This window comes from Peromyscus eremicus, chromosome 5 (assembly GCF_949786415.1).
Source record: "Peromyscus eremicus chromosome 5, PerEre_H2_v1, whole genome shotgun sequence".
NCBI classification, from domain to species: domain Eukaryota; kingdom Metazoa; phylum Chordata; class Mammalia; order Rodentia; family Cricetidae; genus Peromyscus; species Peromyscus eremicus.
The window spans coordinates 135184350-135200705 of NC_081420.1; the positions used below are offsets into that span (position 1 = coordinate 135184350).

Consider the following 16356-nt stretch of genomic DNA (forward strand, 5'->3'; position numbering starts at 1 on the left):
CATGGGGCACTGGAAGTGATGGGCTCAATATCCATTGAGTGCATAGGAAACCAGTGAAGATAATCAGTCCCCTCACCTCCCCCAATACAATGCCCATGACCTCAGAATACAAACTGCAGGAGCAGTCATGCTTTATGGACAAAGGAACAGGGCTCCAGTTCTGATTCCACCTATGGTACTCCCTGAGAAGCCAACTCAAGAAGCCTTCATCACATGCTTATATACCACACCAATACAACCAATTATTAGCAAAAGCTAACTATTAAACTGGTTATGTGGGCTCCTTGAAGGTAAACTTAATATTACTACCTCCACCTCCCCACCTCACCCCACTTCTTAATGGCACAGAATAACCCCTCAGTTCAACCTACCCATCCACCACCCTAAACACTTTAGAATTGAGATATAAGCAAGGCAGGGTAGCACAAGCCTGTAATCCTAACTCTAGGGAGGCTGAGGCAGAACTACCTTTAATTCAAGGCTAGTCTGGGATACAAAGAGAAAAAAAACCTGTATTGAAAACCAAACAAAGGAAGTTAAAATGTAATACTAAGGGGCAAGATAACCCTGTAGGTAAAAGCACTCAATGCTAAACCTGACAAGCCAAATCTAATCCCCAGGATCCATATGATACAAGAACGGAACCAACATTCACTAAGTACCCTGACCTCCACAGCACATGGAGTATATATGTACACATGCACTACAAACACACACACAGAGAATAAACGAGTACAATAAACAAACGTAATAAGAAGAATTTTTACAAGTGATACTACATTTGTTTGGTATTAGGGCAGTTTATAATAGAACATCTGTTCTATAACACAATCCTAATCGGGCAGTTTTCAACCCCCGAGAGCTGTGGAGGTGGAGAACTTACCGTCGAAGTGGAAGAAGTGGTTGTGCTGGTTTAAACGAGGCCTGCCCTCGGCAGCAGCCACAGGGACCAAGTTCTCGTCCAAGTTCTCCCCCTGCTGGTCCTCCCTGGCTCGACTGCCATCAGCAATGTTAAGAGACATTCTGCATGTTGGACAAGACGTGTCTTGTTCTAGCCAAGAACGAAGGCAGGAGCTGTCAAAGAATTCAAAGGAAAAGATAGGAACATATTCCATCGCTCTTGAGCATATTTGTGAGAATTCACCAGAATTACTAGTTTTTCTAATGTTTTTTAAATAATTTATTTAATTTTATTTTATGTGCATTAGTATAATGGTGTCAGGTTCTCTGGAACTGGGTTACAGACAGTTGTGAGCTGCCATGTGGATGCTGGGAATTGAACCCAGGTCCTCTGGCAGAACAGCCAATGCTCTTAACTGCTGAGCCATCTCTCCAGCCCTAGTTTTTCTAATTTTACTTTACTTCCATTTACCACTAGCCAGATCCAAATGCTGACAAACATTTATAGATAACTCTCTCCCTGCCTCACTCTAATACACAGATATCTATCACACTCCTGGTAACAGCCTCTCCTCATCACTCTGCACACAGCTTCATCTTCCCAACTCCATTCAGCTACTTCAGAATGCATGTGGCTTAATCAGCCAGCATCTTCTATCCTTGAGTCCTCTACTCAAGTGATCTTTCTTTTTACTACTTTAGCTACTGACCAATGTGGTTATAACTATGGCCTTGTCTTCAAAACAGTGACTTTGGAGATGTACTAATCCATTCCTCTCTATCCACCAACCTCATTTCAAACCCTTCAATGGTATTCCGCCCACCCAGTGGCCCTCCAGACCCTGCCTACTACTCCACCTCAGCAGACACACTCCTTCCTCTTCCATGAGTTCACACGCCACCGGCTTCTACCCAGTTCCATCCACACACCAATTCGCCACTGTTGGGCAGCTCCCTCCCATTTTACATCCTTCACAGATTTCACTTCTGCTCATCCTCAAAAGTCACTCCCTCCAAATCTGAATCCTATCCCTTTGCTACTAACTCTTCAGAGATCCACCTGCCTCTGCCTCCAGGGTGCTGGGATTAAAGGCGTGCGCCACCCCTTCAGAGCCCTGTTTTGAAGTGTGATCCTAATTAGTCTTATCAATAAAAACCAGGAGTCAAATATCGGGTAGTAATCTGAAAGATCAGAGAAGCAAAGGAGCCACCATATTACCTCTATGAAATATTAGACTGAAGGGGGGGGGCTGAGATCCTCCACCGCCTTATATTCCTGTCGCCACCTCCCTAGTGCTAGGATTAAAGGCGTGCAACACCACCACCTGGCTCTGTTTCTCTTTTAGACGGGATCAATCTCACCTAACCCAGAGTGGTCTTGAACTCCTGATCTTCCTGCTTCCTTCTCCCAAATGCTGGGATTAAAGGTGTGTGCCACCACTGCCTGGCCTTTATGGTTAACTAGAAGCTAGATCTGCACTCTGATCTCCAAGCAAGGTTTATTTGTCAGAACACATCACACAGCACTTTCTTTTCTATAAAGCACACAGGTCAGTTTAGACTTGCACATTCTAAATGTGCCGGTTAATTCAGGTTCAGCACTTACATTAGACACAAGCGCCTCAAACACCTCATGTTATCTCCATTTTCCCCTCACAGTCCAACACAGTACCTAATCCTAGCATATAAAACAGTCTGTCAGCACATTTACTGAGTGGGCTACTCCAGCCCCAAAGCCTTTCTGATATTAAAAAGGAAAAGACTGAAAGTCTTAAGATTAAAAAAAAATTCAATAGTCAAGGGGCCAAAAGATACCTCTAAATTCCATGCACGTAATTATTTAGCTTAAAGAGCCTTGATGAGATCTCTGAAATATGAGATCTTCTCCAATCTTGGAGGTTTATGGAATGGCCCAGCCTGTGATCCTTGCAGATGGATCACTCGAGTGGCCTTGGTCTAGTCCCACTTCAACTCAGTTCTCTGTAGTGTTTTCACGCTGCTTCTGAGCATGTGCAAAATGCAAAAATAGATTTATCTCTCCATGGAAAATGAAAACTCTTAAAAAATATTATAGACATATTTGTTACTTTAGAACTTAAATGGAGAAAAATTATGAAGAAAACTAATAAATAGAAATCAAATGGCAAATGTGGGTAAAGAATGGTCTGAGGGCAAAAGAGGAGGCTTGGGAGTTTAAAAAAAGAAAGCCAGTCACAGGCTCCAAGCGACATCAACAACAAGGCCAGGCCGAGGTAACAACCTTGCTCTACTGCTGGGACTATGTTCAAAGCCATGTTAAAAAAAAAAAAAAGCCCTAAGCCCCAGGACAGAAGGCCACTCCCAAACACCCTGTCCAAAGCTCCTACTTGTGAAAAAGATGTCCACAGGGAAGCTTCCTTGCAGCCTGCATGGAGTCCCAGCAGATTGCACAGTCATCATTATTGACAGCTAGCTCCTCTGGAGTTGCAACTGCAAACCTGTGAAACACACGACAGGCTCAGCAGGAACGCTCAGTTTCACACACATCCGATGCTGCACACCATATTCCACACCCGACCACAACAATGGCACAATTACATAGCAAAATTGATGAGTTAAAGAAAGTAACTTTTTCTTCACAGCCCTTAGAAAACCAAGTGAGAAACTTCAGCACAAGCACTGATCCTGCAGCAGCAATGGGGCCTGGTCGTGACACATTCAGAACATTTATGGACATATCAGAGGAACCAGACCCCAGAGATCCAAACTGTCCCTGAGAAGTAAAAAGGGTACCCCCACTATTCCTGTACTTTCTGGTTGGGTTAGTTAGCCTCAGGCTGGCAAGTGAGTATCTTCAGTGAGTGAGCCATGCCCAAAACATGCATGCGTAGGAAGTGTAACCAAGACACACCTTCCCAAAACAGAGATGGTGGAAGCCCACAGGTGCTTCTACTCAGTAGTGACGACAGTGACTAAAAATAAGAACGCTGTACGTCCTGGAACCCTCCCCACAGGCCACCTCTAAAAGATAAGGTCACTGGAGCACACAGAGTTAGTAAACTGCCCCAGACCGCCCTGCAGCTAAGTGGGACACACACTTAAGCGGTCTGACACGACAGCCTGAACTCTATCTAGTTACAAGTGTACAAATGCAAGTTTTGGTGGAATACAGAAATTGTTATCCTTAAACGAGCTCAAATGAAAGGTGGGATGGTGATCATGAATTTAAAGCTGGCCTAGAAGATGCGTTTAGTAGGAGTGAGTAGGAGGTCAGCCTAGACTACAGTGAGATCCTGTCTCAGCACCACACACACAAAGCTAAAGAGTAAACTCAGCCAACATCGAGCCATACTGTCTTACCTGGCTTCCATGTTTCCTACCACACGTAAATAGTTCTTGTGCCGACGGATCCGCCGCTGTACCTCATGGAACAGGTAACGGAGCTGCATAAAGATGACCAGGCTAGCCATAGATAACCAGATGTTGCCAAACAACTAAAGAGAGATGGGGGAAAGTAAAATATACAATAAAAACAAATGTGAGGAGCTGAAGACATAGTTCAGTGGGTAAAATGCTGACTTAGGATCTCCAGCACCCACATAAAGCCAGGTGTGGCCATGCACATCTGTAACCCCAGAGGCAGAAGGACTCTGAAACTCACTGAGCAATCTAGTTCATAAGTGAGCGCCAGATTCAGTGAAGAAAACCTCTTTAAAAAAATATGGTAAAGAACAATAGAGGAATGCACCTTGCATCAACTTCCAGCCTCCACACATGCATCCACACTCACATCTGTGTGCAGGTGAGCATACATGTACAGAAATTACACGCGCACTCTCGAACACACACGCAAACACATATGCACACACAAGTGAATTTGCTAGTGATGAAGGTGCATGTACAACAGAAGCTCTTTAAGGTGAAAGGGAAATGGAACAATCTTTCAGGAAGTAAATGCATGTATTTATTTGATTGTCCTAAACAATACACTTGGCTCTTCAGTCTAGGTATCCCACTGCCAGCCTTTCCTGAGTAATTAACCAGAAATTTAAAAGCTTAATGCAAAAAGATGTCCAGTAATGTAGACTTATATATACATATACATTCACACATTTCTGGAGGATGGAGTAGGATCTTCTGATGCGCGATCCTAATTAGTCTTATTCAATAAAAACCAGGAGTCAGGTTCCTGTAAACAGCCTGAGGTGATCTGTGAAGATGGTTCGCTATTCTCTTGACCCAGAAAACCCTACAAAATCATGCAAATCAAGAGGTTCAAATTTAAAAACACCCTTGGAACTGCCCAGGCCATCAGGGGTATGCATATCTGAAAAGCTAAATATCTGAAAGATCACTTTAAAGAAACAATGTGTGCCTTTCCGGCAGATAATGGTGGAGTTGGTAGGTGCGTCCAGGCCAAACAGTGGGGCTGGACACAGGGTTGGTAGCCAAAAAAGACTGAATTTTTGCTGCACATGCTTGAAAATGCAGAGAGTGATGCTGAACTGAAGGGTTTAGATGTGGATTCTCTAGTCATTGAACACATCCAGTGAATGAAGCACCCAAGATGCACTGATGAACTTACGGAGCTCATGGCCGGATTAACCCGACGTGAGCTCCCCTGCCACATCGAGATGACCCTCATTGGAAAAGAACAAGCTGTTCCAAAGCCAGAAGAGGATGGCGCACAGAGGAAAACTATATCCCACAAGAAACTGAGGAAACAAAAACTTATGGAACGGGAATAAATTCAGCATAAAATAAATGGACATAAAGGTAAAAACAAAAAAAACAGGAGTCAGATATCAAGGTAAAGCTGAAAGATCAGAGAAGCAAGAGCAGCCATAGTCACTTCTTACCTCTCTGGATCCTCTGACTGAATGTGGGGGAGATCCTGTCTCCACCCACCTTATATTCCTGTCTCCACCCCCCTAGTGCTGTGATTAAAGGTGTGCACCACCACCACCACCACCACCACCACCACCACCACCACCACCACCTCCTCCTCCTCCTCCCAGCTTTGTTTCTCTTTTAGACTGGTTCAATCTCCTGTAGCCCAGGGTGGCCTTGAACTCCCTAATCTTCCTGCTTCCTCCTCCCAAGTATTGGGATTAAAGGTGTGTTGATCAAATTCATGCTAAGCTAAAACTCTACCAGCTGAGCTATATCCCCAGCCCAAGCATCCATGCAATTATAAAAGAGAAAATATAGAAATGATCAAGATGCCCAAACGAAAAACAGTCTGGACACTAGATATAAAGCAAAGGACAATCAAATTGTAACCCACAGATCCAGGGAGGCTACCTAGCAGGGGGGACCCTAGGATGATTGCGGCTTATAATAAGTTTTGGTTTTGTCCAATCACTGGGTAAGCTTTAGTGAAACATTTTACTATTAGGATAAGAATTTGTACCGTATCAAGCTAATGAAGGAATATGCTGGCTGTACTTTCAGGAGGGGAGGCTAAAATCTTTTTAGATTATGGATTAGCCTATAGAAAAATGTCTGCCGTAAATCTAACAGTGAAGGGAAAGGTGAATAGAAATCTCACTTACACAACTTAAGTAAAACATAGCTCTCTGAACAGATGAAGATAGGTTTCTTCTGTATCCCAGAATCTAATCAATATTTATATGTATAATTCAACTATTATTTGGCTTAAAAGGGCTTATTAGAAAATGTTATCATTTTCACTATTTTCTACAGAGAAAATATTTTCCAGTTTCAAATAACCCTGAACTTCTGAATTATAACCTGTTTTTATGTTCAAGCTATCTGTGTATTTATTTCTCCTGCAGTTGTACGTAATTTTTTTTTTAAAGATTTATTATATATACTGTGTTCTGCCTGCATGTATACCTACATACCAGAAGAGGGCACCAGATCTTCTTATAGATGGTTGTGAGCCACCATATGGGTGCTGGGAATTGAACTCAGGACCTCTGCAAGAGCAGCCACTGCTCTTAACCTCTGAACCATCTCTCCAGCCCCATAAAATGTTTTTACATTAAAAAAAAAAGGACAAATACTATAGAAGTGTATTACATGAAATATATAGAATATACAAATTCATAGACAGAAAGATTAGATGTTATCGCAAAATGGAGAAGAAAGGAATATAAAGCAATAATTTCCTAAGTACAGAGTTTCTGTTTTGTGTGATGGAAAAGCCCCGCAAACGGACAGTAGTATCAGGACATAATATCATGAATGTAATAAATCATATCATAAATATAGTTTAGTTATTGAATGGGTACTGCGAATGTAATCAATGAATACCACAATGAAATTAATATCATGAGTGTAATTAATGAATATGAGTGTAATTAATATCTTGAATGTAATTCACGCCACTGAATTGTGAACTTAAAAATGGTTACAGTTGCAAATATTATGTTCATTTAAAAAAATAAGGTGGAATGTAATCGCCATACATTATATGTGTATATGAAACTGAAGGCAGAGATGTTCTAAAATAGAAAGTGGTGATGGTGTCAAGGGCCTATAAGGATGCTGGACTAAAGTTTATCAAATTGTGCAAACAGGCAAATTGTATACTATGTGAATTATTTGTCAATAAAGATTTTATAAAATGTAAAAAAAAAGAAAAATAGGCAAGTTGTAAATTTATATAAAAGTTTATTTGAATTATATGTATATAAAATATAGATTATATTTATTGGAATAATTTATGAATATATTTTAATGCTACATTTTATACAAAGTAGGTTTGAATATTAATTTACTAAGAAAATAATATTTTGAGTAAAAAAGACAATATATAACTACCTTAAATACATTAACTTATGTTTTTTTTAATTATATAAAATCTTGAAATAGCAAAGGAACAAATATAATTTAAACAGCCCATTTCAGGGTGTACATAATTAAATCATAGTGTAGCTATGTGATAAAAGTTTTATCTGAAGATATTAGGATGGATAGAAGACCAGCTGATAGCATAGGAAATGTTTATAACATAGAAATTAAAAAGCTGGCTGGGAATGTAGCTCAAGCAGAATGCTCATTTGCCACGCATGAGTCTCTGGGTTTGACACCCCGTACTGCACTAGCAAACACACACAAAAACTGTATGTCCAAAATATGAACTCAATTTATGAACATGTACTTAAATATATAAGAATCAGTTAAAGGGCCAGTGAAATGGGCTCAGCAGGTAATTGTGGGTGCCTCCTGCCAAGTCTGACAATGTGAGTTCGATCCCCAGGACTCACCTGGTGGAAGAAGTAAACCAACTCCGCCAAGTAGTCCTCTGACCTCCACACATAAACTGTGGCTTGAACACACATGCATCCACATATACGCTCATGTGCACATGCGCACGCGCGCACACACACACACACACACACACACACACAATGTAACAGAGCATTTTTTTTAAAAAACCAGTTAAATACAACAAAATGTGAAGCTTCCATTTCAAATGTCAATTCTAACTATATATAATTTCATTATGTTGTATAGACTTTGGGTCTGCTTAATTTGGTATGTAATGTTTATTTACTTGCAAGATTTTTACAATAAAATTTATAAAATTAAAAAATATAAAATGTTGTTTTCTTCATTTTCAAAAAGTACACTTATAAATGAGAACTGGGCACTCTGCCCAGTGACTTAAATGTTACTGTGACGAGTTTTTAAATAAGTCTCCATGACTCAACTGATTCTCACCATCATTAGATTTTTTTTTTTTTTTTTTTTTTGTATGTGCACATTTGTCTGGGTGAAAGTGTCGGATCCCATGGAACTGAAGTTACAGTTGTGAGCTGCCATGTCGGTACTAGGAATTGAACCCAGGTCTTCTGGAAGAGCAGTCAACTGCAGAGCCATCTCTCCAGCCCATTGGTTAGATTTCTTTTAAAATGCTCACCTGTCAAGGAGACTTACATCTCCCTCCTTAGTGCTGGGGACCACTAAAGCAGGGCACTGAATATGCCAGCGGAATGTTCCACCTCAGAAACATCCCCAGGTAGTCCTGGATGTTTGAGACAGGGCCTCAGCATACACCTAGGCTGCCCTTGACCTTGACTCTCCTGCTTTTGCCTGCCTCCCAAGTGCTAGATTGACCCTGTTTCAACACTGACATTTATGACACACCAATTTAAGGCGGCAGATATGAAGTACAAGCACTTTGTTTTTAATTGCAAAGTAAAAAAACTGTAAATCTATAAGGAGGTAAATGCAGCAAGAATTCCCATCACCACTAAGGAGCAACTGTTCAGTGGGAAAGCCACAGACACTATAGGGAAAACCCTTTATTGTTCTCAAAGAATGTTCTGCTCACTATCAGCAGAGTTAACTAAGTCTCCTGGTACAGCCATCACCTCCTGAGCTGGGCACCAAGGAAAGCAGTCCACAGCACGGCTTTACACCCAGCTGCCAAAGGCGAAGGGTGCTCAACCACGTTCATTCAATGTTTTTAAGTGGTTCATCAATTCCCCCCCCCCCCCCCCAGGCAGGGTTTCTCTGTGTAGTTTTGGTGCCTGTCCTGGATCTTGCTCTGTAGACCATGCTGGTCTTGAACTCACAGAGATCTGCCTGGCTCTGCCTCCTGAGTGCTGGGATTAAGGCATGTGCCATCGTCTTTTTTTTTTTAACTTCATTTTTTAAACATACAAACCAGGGTTCCTATCTTGAAAATCTCAGTCCTCTGTCAGAGCTCTTTCTGAGGGAACTCACCAGCATGTGAATGTGGTGCATGAGGTCCAGGCACAAGAGAGTGAGCTCCATGACAAAATCGGTGTAATACACATAGGTTCCCTTTCCTTCCCAAGTCCCTTCATGGTTGAGGTCCCAGAGGTGAATTACATATCTACAATTTAGACAGAAAAAGAGAAAAACATGCTAACTTACCATCACAAGAAGATTTAACTTAAACATGTTATAGTTTAGTCACATTTTTATATATTTTAAACTATTACATCTCGAAATCAACTGAAGTAAATGTCAATCACCCCTCCAAAATTTCTACTCACCTTAAAATCACATGAGCTGTCCTCACTGTCACAAGAAGAGACTACAAAAGAGAAATACTTCTTAGTTTACTTAAAAAGAGCATATTTCCATAAAACAAAATAAAAACAAACAAGATGAGAAGTAAATGGGTCAAGTTTATCACCCTTTTACTTCCTCAACCCCAGTTTCCATGGAATCTTCTTCTAGTGACATGTCACTAAGTCACCATGTTCGGTCCCCTGAAAGGGCATCTCACTAGGGCAACACTGTGATGCCAACCACACACTACACAGGAGCAGCAGCTCTACCCTCAGGCTTTTGTACCCTTCGTTTACCAGAACAACAGAGAATAAAGGAATCAAACGAAAAATAAGACTCTCATGGCATTTATTTATTTGTTTGTTTGTTTTTTGATTTTCAAGACAGGGTTTCTCTGTGTATCATTAGCTATCCTGGAACTAACTACGTAGACCAGGCTGGCCTCAAACTCACAGAGATCCACCTGCCTCTGCCTCCCGAGTGCTGGGATTAAAGGTGTGCACCACCACCACCGCCCAGCTAACAAAATATTTCTTAAACAAGCCACAAAGCAACTGGTTGAGACTTAATATTTTTGGGCGGCTGGCATGAGCCTTTAATCCCAACATGTAAGAGGCAGAGTCAGGAGGGTCTCTGTGAGTTCCAGACCAGCATGGTCTACATATGGAGTCCTGGGATTAAAGGCATGCACCACCACACCCGGCTCGGTATTTTTTTTTTTTTAATACAAACTGGCCTTGACAAATATTTCCTCAAGCCACACATGACCACACACACCAATAACCTCAACACATGATGAATCAGTTCAAGGCAAGTGTATACTGCCTGGGGATCACCTAAAAAAGGGAGTTGGGCTCTTTGTTATTTTGGTTTTTTTGAAACAAGGTCTCACTATGTAGTCTCAGTTGGCCTGAAGCTAGGTATGTAAACCAAGCAGGCCTCAAGCTCAGAGATCCTCCTGGGTTCTAGGACTATAGGTATGTGCCACCATGCCAGCCCCTCAGCCTACTTTAAATGTGTTTACTTTTAGGTATATCTTTTTCTCAGTGTGGTAGACTATTAAACTGAAAGATAACAACAAAAAAGCAAGTAATAATATCATTCAAATAATACTTCGTAATAAAATACATTTAAAGCAAACTAATTACTATGTCTATATGGTTTCAAATAGGTCTTTTTAAGAGGGAACACTGTTACATACTTTCATAGATACATATTCAACTGGGACTACAAATATTTTTGCTATGCACTTAAATGTTTTCCTAATTAAAAATTTTTGAATATTTATTTTATGTGCATTATGCATACCACATGTATGCCTGGTACCCTTAGACATCAAGAGGGTGTGGGATCCCCGGAACTGGAGTTAAGGACAGTGTAAGTGTCCATGTGGATGGCTGGGAATGAAACCTGGATCTGCTGCAAGAACAGTAAGTGCTCTGAACTGCTGAGTCATCTCTCCAGCCCCGCCCCCTTTCTAACTTTGTTGGCACCACATTATACTCTGGGCAAAAAGAAACTTTCACCTTGCATCTAACAAATTTCTAAATATTTACACCTAATCTCTTTTGAGAATAGATAACTAGCTTCAGAAAAGCTACTACATAGATCTCTCTTATTCAAAGTAGGTATGTTGTTTCTTTTTCTTTTTTGAGGCTGGGTCTCACTATATAGCTCTGGTTGTCCTAGAACTCACTATATAGATCAGGTGGCCCTGAACTCAGAGATTAGCCTGCCTCTGCATCCTGAGCACTGGGATACCAAGGTGTACTTGCTATATAAACTGCTTTTTCCTATATGCACTAATGCATTACCACTAACACTAAAGGTAGCCTGTCTTCCTGGTTTATACCTGCGCTTCCTTTGGTTTGTTATTCTTGTACACCGTGGTCGTTATTAAGCAGATACTTAGCACTGACTGTCAACTTGACAGAATCTGGAACCACCTGGAGACGGCCTCTATGCATGCCTACAGGGATTATCCTGATTAGGTTAACTGAGGTAGGAAGACCCATCCACTGGGAAACCCTCCCGACTGGGATCCTGGACTGAACAGATAGAGAATATAGCAGCAGCATGCATCCTTTGCTTTCTGCTTCCTCAGTGCAGACGCAATGTGATAAATGAGCTTCCCGTTCCTGCCGCCATGCATCTCTGCCTCTCTGCCTGCTGCCACGTCTTCCCTGCCAAGATGGACTATCCCTCAGTATATACAGGAACCAAAGCAAAGTCCTTCTCCCTTCAGTTGCGTTGTTGAGTATTTACCACAGCAACAGAAAAGTACCTAGGACACTCAAACACAAGCACTAGGACCTACTGTAGGTGAACGATTAGTGGGTGAGTAGCATATACAATGTGGATACCCTGAACAAAGAAATGACTCATGTTTCAGCCAGCATAGCACGCAGTGTCACTGTGCTCCTCAGAAGAGTGCAGAACTTACAGCTTACATTGTGGGGCCAAGTGTGAGAGCTGAGTAGCAGAGCACACACCACACTTAGTTTAAAAAAAAAAAAAAAAAAAACCATGAATTGTTATTTCCAGAATTTTCCACTTAATAATTTCAGTTAGCAGCTTACTGAAGATGACAGAAACTATGGAGAGCAAAATCACAAATAAAAGAATTGCTATATTTCATTTTTCTAATTAGCAATTATAGGTAAAAGTAATTATAAAGTTTGTCTTTGGCTGAGGAAAAGGTAAATATATTAGTTATTGAATATAAAGAGTATGAACAGGCTGAAGAGATGGCTCAGTAATTTACAGAACTTGCTGCTCTTGCAAAGGATCCAGGTGCGGTTCCCAGAACCCACATAGTGGTTTATAACCACTCTCTGTAGCTCCAGTTTCAGGGAGTCCAATGCCCTTTTCTGACCTCTGAAGGCATCAGGCATGCACATGGTGCATATACATACATGCAGGCAAAACACTTTGACACATAAAAAGTAAATAAATAAAACTAAAAAAAATTTTGAGACATACAAAAACTTTGGTTTTGGGTGCTGGAGATAGCTCAGCTCTTCCAAAGGACCAACGCTCAGTTCCCAGCACCCATATGGCAGCTCCCAATTGTCTATAACTCCAATTGCAGAGGATCCAACACCCTCCTCTAGGCTCCATAGGCACTGCACATACATGGTATACAGACATAAATGTAGGCAAAACACCCATACACATAAAATAAAAATAAACAAACCTTTAATTTTTAATTGGGTTTCTATGGAACAGAGAAAAAAATAGTATCTCCTGTAAATTTTAACAAGTCATTTTTTACTTTTAAATATTCAGGGAGGATATCCTGCACTTCTTACAGTATGCAAGAAGTACCAACTGTACTCAGTCACAGGGTACTAAAGAAAAGGAAGAATGTGAAGATGGAAAGGCGGCATGTTGCAGAGGTCCAGGGGGAGTCCAGGGGAAAGCTGGGGATGAACATGAGCAAGATATATTATACTCATGGATAAAACTGTCAAGGAACAAAGAAATATTCTATATAAATAACCAGGCTGGTGAGGTGGCTCAGTAGGTAAAGGCACTTGTCACTAAACCTGACACTGTAAATTTAACCCTGGGACTCATGGTGGAAGAAGAGAACTATTCTCACAGGTTGTCCTCTACATATATGCTGTAGCACACACATGAAATAAATAAATGTCATTAAAATTTTTTTTTTCAAGTGGGGCAGTGGTGGCACACACCTTTAATCCCAGCACTCTGGAGGCAGAGCCAGGTGGATATCTGTGAGTTTGAGGCCAGCCTTGTCTATAAAGAGTTTCAGGCCAGCCAGAGCTTCATAGTGAGGCCCTTTAAGAAAAGAAAAGAGAAAAGAGAGGAGAGGAGAGGAGAGGAGAGGAGAGGAGAGGAGAGGAGAGGAGAGGAGAGGAGAGGAGAAGATAAAAGAAAAGAAGGGAGGGAGGGAGAGAGGGAGGGAGGGAAAGGAAGGAAGGAAGGAAGGAAGGAAGGAAGGAAGGAAGGAAGGAAGGAAGGAAGAAGGAAAGAGAGAAAGAAAGAAAGAAAGAAAGAAAGAAAGAAAGAAAGAAAGAAAGAAAGAAAGAAAGAAAGAGAGAAGGAAGGAAAGAGGGTCTGGAGAGATGGCTCAGAGGTTAAGAGCACTGACTATTCTTCCAGAGGTCCTGAGTTCAATTCCCAGCAACCACATGGTGGCTCACAACCATCTGTAATAAGATCTGGCACCCTCTTCTGGCCTGCAGGTATACATGCAGACAGAACACTGTATACATAATAAATAAATAAATCTTAAAAAAAAAAAGAAAGAAGACAGAAAGAAAAAATCGTAGAGAGCTAGAAATAATTCAGTAGTAGAACTCTTGCCTAGCATGACTAAAAGCCCTAAGATCAATCTCCAGCAACACACATACACGTGAAAATAAAATTCCTTTAAAATAAAATAATGAACAGTGTTTAAATGATTATTATGTAAATTTTTTTTTTTTTTTTTTTTTTTTTTTTTTTTGGTTTTTCGAGACAGGGTTTCTCTGTAGCTTTGGAGCCTGTCCTGGACTAGCTCTGTAGCCCAGGCTGGCCTCGAACTCACAGAGATCCGCCTGGCTCTGCCTCCCGAGTGCTGGGATTACAGGTGTGCGCCACCACCACCCGGCTATTACGTAAATTTTAATTCAGCTTTTAAAAATAAAACATGATAACTATTCACCACAGACCATTTTTGTTATGTATCATAAGGAGAACACATTTCCTACTTTGGAGTGAGAGGACTTGAACTGCATTAACCACTCTGAAACCTCAAACAGTTCATACCTTAGGCCTCAGGGTCTCTTCCTCCACCACAAGCAGAATTAATAATGAGTCAATATGTGTAAAGAATTTTAAATGATTCCTCCTGGGCTGTGGCCCAGTGGTAGAGCCCTTGTCCAGAATGTACAAAACCCTAGTTTAATCTCCAGCACAGGAAAAAAGTTTCCCCCACAGTCCCTGGCATGTGGTAACTGCTGTATGTGGTGTATGTGCACCTGGAGGCCCAAAAACGACATCAGGTGTTCTGCTCTGTCACTCTTTGTCTTATTATCCTGAAACAGGGTTTCTCTCTAGAGCAAGGCCGGTAACCAGCAAGCCTCAGCAAGCCTCCTGCCTCTGCCCCACACAGCACTGGGGTTACAAGTATGTACGTACAGCCATACCCAGCTTTCTACATTGGTGCTGGGATCCACACTCAGGTCCTCATACCTGCACATCAAGTACTCTGACCTGCCAACCCAGCTCCCTAGCTGTTGAATTGTTGAGAAAAATCATTCTTTTACTAGGTTACAGCAAGGATTATATGAAATACCACATATAAAAGCATTCGGTACCAGTACCCAAAAAAGCAGGAACACAGTATATGCCTGTTAAAGCCAGGCAGTGGTTAGTGCAAGCCTTTTATTCCAGCACTAGGGAGGCAAATCTCTGAGTTCCAGGACAGCCAAGGCTACCCAGAAAAACCTTGCCTTGGGGGGAAAAATGCCTGTTACAGTCAAAGACAAAATACCTCTTAAAATAGTTTCTCATCAACCTTCTGTTCTCCGTGAAAATGTTTAGCAATCTAATGACTGTGTCCAGCACCTTACCTCCGCAGCCATGAAAGCCAAGGTGTGCATGCCATGGGTGTAGCCTGTGACACAGCAGACAACTGCCAGTCCACAGCAGGAGAGCAGCATCGCCATCAACAGAGACAGGACTCTCCCGTGGCTGCTCATGGGTGTGGTGGGAGAAAAGGAAAGCTGAAAGGGACAAAACAGGAAAGACCGTTAGTTCACTCCTCCACCACGGCAACTGCACTCAGAGTTCAAGCTCAAGCTCGGGAGCTACGCTTGGGGCACTACACTAACACCGAAAAGCCAAAGTCTACTGTGAGAATTTTTGAGATTTTTAAGTCTTTATCATTTAATTTACCAGATACAATATACACTATATTTTCATCTCATTTCTCCAGTATCCTCCTACCATGAGATTGTAATCTCTAGAAGGATGCTCAGTTATCTCCTCTAACAGTATATAGGACTCAGAACAGTGTCTTGTTCTGCTGTGTTTCTGTTTGTCTTGCTCTAATCTTCCACCTCAGAGTTCACTTGGAGCCTAGCCTGTCAGGGATAGAACAACTGAAGGAATCAGGTACAGAACTACCACTCATACTGCTATGTTAATACTAGACAAGACAAGTGACTGCCTGGAAAAGAGACCTGGAGTTACAATTCCATCTGTACTGAGTGTAGGCTACAACCAGCCCAGAAAAGAAGGCTAGAAGCTCCTATTTTTAACAAGAATGGAACTGGAAAAGAAAGCAAGCCTTTAAGAGTAAGATTAACTCACAAAGAAGTGCAATGCCATCTCCATGAACACCGAGTAAGAGAGGGACACAAAGTCCTAGAGTGGGTTCAGGGGAGGCAGCACTTCAAACCTGTTTGCCTCAGGCTGTATCAGGTGCTCACCATGCAGGTCTGACCTGAA

At 41.5% G+C, this 16356-nt stretch overlaps 1 protein-coding gene across 1 annotated transcript in view; it reads right to left on the reverse strand.

Moving 5' to 3' along the window:
* Amfr (autocrine motility factor receptor) overlaps positions 1-16356 on the reverse strand; it is a 42872-nt gene that overhangs the window by 14833 nt on the left and 11683 nt on the right. The window contains exons 4-9 of the mRNA XM_059264561.1: positions 15477-15629; positions 9876-9916; positions 9580-9712; positions 4240-4373; positions 3267-3377; positions 884-1074 (exon numbers count right to left, since the gene is read on the reverse strand). Coding sequence (XP_059120544.1) covers positions 884-1074; positions 3267-3377; positions 4240-4373; positions 9580-9712; positions 9876-9916; positions 15477-15629 — 763 coding nt within the window. The remainder of the gene's footprint in view (positions 1-883; positions 1075-3266; positions 3378-4239; positions 4374-9579; positions 9713-9875; positions 9917-15476; positions 15630-16356) is intronic.